The 7088-nt window shown below is 39.8% G+C and overlaps 1 protein-coding gene across 1 annotated transcript; it reads right to left on the bottom strand.

Moving 5' to 3' along the window:
- Window positions 1-316: 316 nt before the first annotated feature.
- foxa2 (forkhead box A2) lies at window positions 317-3180 on the bottom strand. Its single transcript, XM_074660971.1, has 2 exons — window positions 2901-3180; window positions 317-2073 (listed from the first exon to the last, which is right to left on the bottom strand). The coding sequence occupies exons 1-2, from the start codon at window positions 2970-2972 to the stop codon at window positions 838-840; spliced, it is 1308 nt and encodes a 435-aa protein (XP_074517072.1). The 5' UTR covers window positions 2973-3180; the 3' UTR covers window positions 317-837.
- Window positions 3181-7088: the final 3908 nt, after the last annotated feature.

The raw sequence follows: 7088 nt of genomic DNA, 5'->3' as shown, positions 1-7088 counted from the left end.
CTTTAATTGTATTTTCCTCTTTTTTTATTTTCCTCTCTTGTATTACCCTACAAATTTTTAGTTTTTAACATTTAATTTGTATTTAATATAAACTAATTATATGTTTTTCTTTAATGTGAAATATTTTTGCCTACAGTTTTTTTATATTCTGTTATATTTATTTATATTAATTTAACCTAAGTGCACCCTCAATAGGAACACACTTGTTGCAATGGTTGCATTTAGACTATACTGCTGTTGCATAGTAGTAACAATAATTATAACAAAAATAATAATAATGTAGTTACAATAATAATAAAGGTCAAACACCATCATATTCAGAAAACAAAACCAATAACACTTTAATATAGATTCTGTTCTTGTCACTACAAGAATACACATATACAAGCCATAAATAGGAATTACACAAATGATTGAAGAAATCCTGCGAGGCATTTAAATTCATTTAAGGAATCCAGTTCTGCAGATGGAGGCTATTTTACAGCAAGTTGTTGTTGTTGTTGTTGTTGTTGTTGTTGTTGTTGTTGTTGTTTGTCTTTGGGGGTCCACTCCTGAAGCCGACTTCTGAACAGATCTCGTCACATTATCAGTACTTTTTAATTATCATTATTATTAATATTATTATCAACATCCTCTCTCAAAATAATTAGGCTACTAACAAACTTCGACAACTAAAACGGTGGGAAACGTCAAAAATATCTGAAATACATATTGTACACAAACTCTATATTTTTTTTTTTTTTACAAATGTACAAATTGAAGAAGAGGGAGGGGGGGGGAGAAAAAGAAAGAAAGTCCAACATCGCATGATGGAAGGTGGTGTGGTGGTAAAAGAGTTTATGAGGAGTTCATGATCGGCCTGGAATAGACGCCTTGGTAATAAGTCGTGTCAGGTATGGATGAAGCATCCACTAGACCGGCTTTTCCCGCCATGGAGCCCATGGAAAGAGCCCCGGCCATGGGGGAGCCGTATCCGGAGTAGTGCATCACCTGCTCGTAAGTCTTTAGGTCCATTTTGTGATGCTGCTGCTCCGAGGACATGAGGTTATTGATGGAGAACGGGTGGTTGAAGGAGTAGTGGTGCTCCGGCTTCAGGTGCGCTTCGTGCGCCGCGAGCACCGAGTGATGCTGCTGCGCCATGAGGTGCTGCTGCTGCTGCTGCTGCGACACCGGAGAGGCTCCGGAGGCGGCGACGTGCTCCGGGCTCAGCGCCTGGTGGCTCGTCTTCATGTCCGACAGGGACCTTTTGTGCTCTCCGGAGGACGAGTTGGAGTGCGGAGACTCGTTTCCGTTGCAGCTTTCGGAGCTGCTGTTGGAGGAGCCGTCTCCACCTCCACCTCCACCTTTACGCCCGCCGCCGCCGCCTTCCTTCACGCTCTTCTTGTCGCACTTGAAGCGCTTCTGCCTCCTCAGGTAGCAGCCGTTCTCAAACATGTTCCCGGAGTCCGGGTGGAGCGTCCAAAAGGAGCCTTTACCCGGTTTATCCGGCGACCTGGGCACTTTGAGGAAACAGTCATTGAAGGACAACGAGTGTCGGATGGAGTTCTGCCAGCGCTGCTGGTTCTGCCGGTAAAAAGGGAAGAGGTCCATTATCCATTGGTAGATCTCCGCTAGAGTCAGCATCTTGCTGGGAGACTGCTGGATGGCCATGGTGATGAGGGAGATGTAGGAGTACGGCGGTTTGGCGTGCGTGTAGCTCCTGCGGTACGTCTTGGGGTCTCTTGAGCGGTTGATGTTGGACTGTCCGTATATTGGGCTCATGGCGTTCATGTTGGTGTAGGAGGTCAGGGCGTTCATGGAGGCGGGCTGCCCGCTCATGGGGCTCATGCTGGGGCTCAGGGCCGCGCTCATGGCCGTCATGGCTCCGACGCCGCCCATGCCTCCGTTCATGGCTCCGGCGGCGCCCGCGGGAGACATGCCGGTCATGGAGGGACTCATACCGGTGTTGACGTAGGACATGTTCATGGAGTTGGCCGTCATGTTGGCCGCGCTGCCCATGCCGGACATGCTCATGTAGGTGTTCATAGAGTTCATTCCCAGGCCTGTGTTCATGTTGCCAACCGAGGTGTAACACTGTCAGTGAGAGGAGAAAGAGAGAGGCAATCATCAGTTTCAAGCATTATAAAGTATAATTACTAAACACTGAGGTTAATTTTCTTTATACAATCATAGCATTAATTCTAATTAGAATAACTCTTATTTTAAGTGCGCACTGGTGCGTAAAGTTCTGGAATGAACATATATGCTTCCGCGTAAAATAGTTCCAAAATTAAAAAGCACAACATGTTTAATCATCATTGTAGTATTTATCAACTGTACTATTTATAGATTTTAAGGGCTGAGAGAGAGAGCCATCAGGGTAAAATGCATTTCATTGCATTTCACTGTACACTGTACTTTTGCGTAAAATAGTTCCAAAATTAAAAAAAAAAGCACAACACGTTTAACCACTGCGAAGGCAAATCTTAAACTTAAATTAAACAATCTTTTTTTTTTTTTTAAATCCAGTGTGGATGAGACTGTTGACACCTATAATGTGATTGCTCGCACACAAAATAGCGACTCATGCAGCAGCACAAATATTTGACTCAATCTCCCCCAAAACCAAACAGCTCAGGTGTTTGTTGAGTGGGAAACACTACAAAAAAAAATCTGATTTAGCAAAAGATACGTATGAAATTATTATAATCCGAGTGAAAAGTTCCCCCCCTGTACATGTCAAGGCAACTTTTGTTAGGATAGTGCGCTGCTGCGGTGGAGATAGATGGGGGAGGATTTGGAGGCGCCTCAAGTCAATATTTGATCACAAAGTTAATATTATCTCAGGGCTAATATTGAGTTGTATAAAATGGGATTGGCTTTAGAACGGTGAAAAAAAATATATATTTAAAGGTACCCACCTCGGGCTCTCCGTAGTAGGTGCTCCAGTCGGTGTGTTCGTGTCCTTCCATTTTAACTGCTCCAAGCATCATGGAGGACTTTTACAAAGCGTCTCCCAGCAGGGGAAAAGCCAAAAAGTCTCTCTAATAGCAGGTGACTGGGGACCACTGTGGTGTATTGTGGGTCGTCGGCGTGTCCCCCCTTTCGTCGAGAGGAACTGGCGTTGGTGTGTGTCTTTAACGGAGACCAGCCGTGAAATGCGTCTGTCTGTCAGTGACTGGAGTTCAAATGACGCTCCGTGCTGCCTGTTAACGCTGTGATATAGCTCCGTGCGCTAGGCAAGCCTCCAATCCAGCTACTTCTACGCCTTTGGGCCCTATTTGAATAATCTCCTCGCACCTAGGCGTGATAGAGACTCCTCAGACTCCCCCCACCTCCAATTGTACACCTGCACCCACTGAAAAGAACAGTTTCTTTATGAAAAGCTTCATTATAAACTAATCTTATTGTATTTTTGTTCTGAGGGTAACAAAAAAAAAAAAAGAGGAGCCATAAAAGGGAATGTTTGGTGCGCTCTTTTTTTTGTGCGCTTTTTTATTATACGCACATCCTCCAACCAATTTCACTTCAACTGAGCTGGAATCATAAAGCGTTTTTATTCCCTTAAAGGAATTTATACACTAAAACCTATTAATTATTTTTACACAAAAACACAAAAAAAAACATTTATGAATTACAGGTTGATCTATCAGTGCGCTTAAAATGAATGTATTTAGGCAAATGCAAGCATGAATTGTGATTACTAATTGGCCTTTTTTTATAAATGCTCATTATAACAGTCTTTTTACTCATGGACTTTATCTTGGTCTCTGTTTGTGGATGTGTGTGATTTTGTTGTCTGCTCTGTTGACTTGTTTTTTTTTATTCTGCCTATGTCTGTAAAGCACTTTGGTCATGCTCATGTTGTTTTAAATGTGCTATAGAAATAAATTTGACTTGACTTGACTTAGTTATTCATTACTAATCATGATAACTTTTTTTCTGATAGGGATGTGCTGCCTGGTTGGCTTCATATGTCCCAGCCTATACCCTTAGCATTTATAGAACTACTTAGCTTTTGAAAGTACTTAAATAAATAAGAAATAAATTTGACTTGACTTGACTTAATTAATAATATTACAGTATATTGTCAAGGGTTGTGTTGGTGTATAATTCCAAAACAGTTTATGGGTCAGTCAAACAATATCATTATGTGTTTAAAACGCCATGAGAATAATGATCTTATGGCTGCTTATGTGGGCCTGCATGAATACATGTGCACATGAGTACTATACATGGTGCATTCAAATGATGTGGGTTAAGCTCCTTTGGGTGACAATAAAAAGCTATTTCATCACCTTGCGCCAGCTGTTTAACAGTCATGTTCTAATATAAAACAGCTGGTTTCTACATCTGTGTCACTATTAAAGTGTTTTTCATAATTTAAAATATAATTTCACTATTTTTTGCTATTTATCCTGCTTTACTTTAACCTGGATGGCTGAATTACTGTTTCCAAAAAATGTTTTAATTAGTGTTGAATATGCCAGGCATAGCTTCAGAGCGCCCTCTCTCGGTTATTGCCTCTAACTGGCTTTGCTGTTTGTGGAAACACAATAAAGCAGACCTCATTCTTTAAAAATCAGTGAAACATTTTAGAATTGATGGAAGTTGTGTACTTTTTCTTTTGAATTTTTGGCATTAAAATATATGCAAAATAATTCAAGCCACAATAAACAGGGCTGCAGTTTACTCATTTACCCTCGTTTTTATTCTCTGGACTGAATCTACAGTTTATTTAATTCTCTTTCTGTTTAATTGTGCCAGTCCCAGAGTAAACATCATAGTAGGCCTATTGATTTTTTGTTCATATTATCTTTCCTTTTCATAATAGAAGTTGCCCTAGTGTTTATATATCTGCAGTCGCAGTATGAGGCAGACTAGCCCCAGGCTGCTGAGGCCCTTCCTGTACAGTATTTGTATGACACAAACATCAAGGTGAGGTGAGCTGCAGTCCGGTGCCAGCCACGTGTCAGTAGTGGTACATCTATTTGACTGCATATTTACGCAAGAGCATAACTATCAGTATAGAGAGCCATTAGTAAAGGCGAGTAAACCTGTCGTGTTGACGAGGGACTAACAGAGTCTGCTTAACTTGGAAATGAGATCATGAGAAAAAAAAGCTGTGTGTGTTTGAGGATTGGGGATTTCACCGGAGAGAGCTGGAGATCTCTCGGCTTGACTCACACCATTTTTAGGCTATTATTTATATATTTTGTTCTAATAATTAAAAACGGCAACACTTTCACAATGATAATTAAGTAAAACAATATATATATATATATATATATATATATATATATATATATATAATTTACATAATATATTTATATATATATATATATATATATATATATAATTTACATAATATATTTATGTGCAGATATTTATTCTCATCCCAACTCGTCACATACTGACGCATGTGTATCTGGTGTAAAAAAGCATGTGGATTTTCATGTAATATATCTATAAACATGCAGTAATGAAAAATACATAAAAGGTCATATTAAAAAATATAAAACATTTAATTAAAATCACATTAACGTGTATTTCTGTTGCAAAAAAAATTAGCATGCCCATCTATGGCAAATATATACTAGTTTGTGTGTACTAGCAATACAAGCATGTATTGTGTTTTTCAATGTAAAAAAAAAAAAAAATAGGACATTTTTTTACTCAAGTGTGTATAAGCCAGAACTCTTCTGGTGGTTATTTACTTAAAGCAACCCTCCCTGTTCCCAACCAAATCAATATGCCTGGAAAAAACTTTCTTCCAAAATTACAGACACTCAATCCTCAGTATTCTAAAAACTGGTCCTTGACCTGCCTGACATTATGTTCCTGAATGAGACATGTTGCTAATTCCACTGTTAATCATCAACCTGCCACAGTCCTCTCACATGGGTGAAGGTCACATTTTGGATTTGGTCAAAAACAAAAAATCTTCAACTGGGCTCCTGTGTGACTGCTCTATCAACATATTCTATCCTTAAATATCCTCTGGTGTAATGTGTCTAAATGTCCTTATATCACTGGTGCAAAGGGGGAGTCACTTCACTTTTTTGCATGTATCACAGTAAAATCCTCTGATGATTATATTATGGTCATGTAATGTGGAACCCTTTTCTTTATGTCTGTGGAAAATTAGCTTATATAAGGCTTATAATAAGGTGCAGATCATGTAAACTTATGGTCAGATATAGACATTCATTAGTTTCTGTTCATCCTCCAAATTTGATGCGGCCACCTGCAATACTGTGTGTAAGCTTAAAAAACTTTTTTTTTCTGAATAGCTCAGCACATTAATTGGAGCATTGTGATCCTAGATGCTGCTGCATTTACTGTGGATCATTCTGTTCCCAGCTCACGCTTTCACAACACTGAGTATACTCTGCAGATGGGACTTGCATTTACTTTCTCCCACGAGGATGAGTGAAAAAACCCTGAAGTAGCACACTGTGTTCTTGTAAAGTTGACATGTTCCGACTGAGAATACATATCCAGAAAGTACCCTGACCTGTGGTGTGTGCCCTACATGTCTCCTCTCTCAAAGCTATAGTTTTGCCACTTTGTTGATCAATTAGCCTCCATGATGATCAGTGTTACATTTCACACGTTCAGGTGTCATTCCTTTACTGGTTATGACAAGGGCAAACACTAAATGGGTGAAAGTTTAATGAGTCAGTTAAAGAAGTAAAAGCACAAACACCTGCAATGAGCGAGGCCCTAAAGTGACACCATGCGTAGTTTTCTGGTACAGATGCTGTTGGGTGTCTGGGGGGTTTTCTTGGGTGCAGTTGCAGGGGGATGGAAGCAGGGTGCTCCCTGGTCTGTGAGAGAAAGGCGGAACATTCCTTCAAACACCCAGGAGTTGTTGGCAGGAATGTGTTAACTTTAAGTTTCAACTTTCAAAGTAAGGGTTTCTTTTTTTTCAACTGAAATTGAAAGATTCACTTAAGAATGTCCCTTTTTTTTGTGCCTTTGTATCCATCTGAGTATACCAAGTCACACACAACCGCACAGGGCAAAGGGTTAAGCATGTAATTCATCAAAATAAAATTAATAACGAGAAGAGTCTTCCTCTTAGAAAGTGCTGGGGAAAAAAAAAA

Source organism: Sebastes fasciatus, chromosome 15, assembly GCF_043250625.1.
Source record: "Sebastes fasciatus isolate fSebFas1 chromosome 15, fSebFas1.pri, whole genome shotgun sequence".
Taxonomy (NCBI): domain Eukaryota; kingdom Metazoa; phylum Chordata; class Actinopteri; order Perciformes; family Sebastidae; genus Sebastes; species Sebastes fasciatus.
The sequence above is the reverse complement of the archived record's forward strand: the minus strand, read 5'-3'. Positions and strand labels throughout refer to the sequence as shown.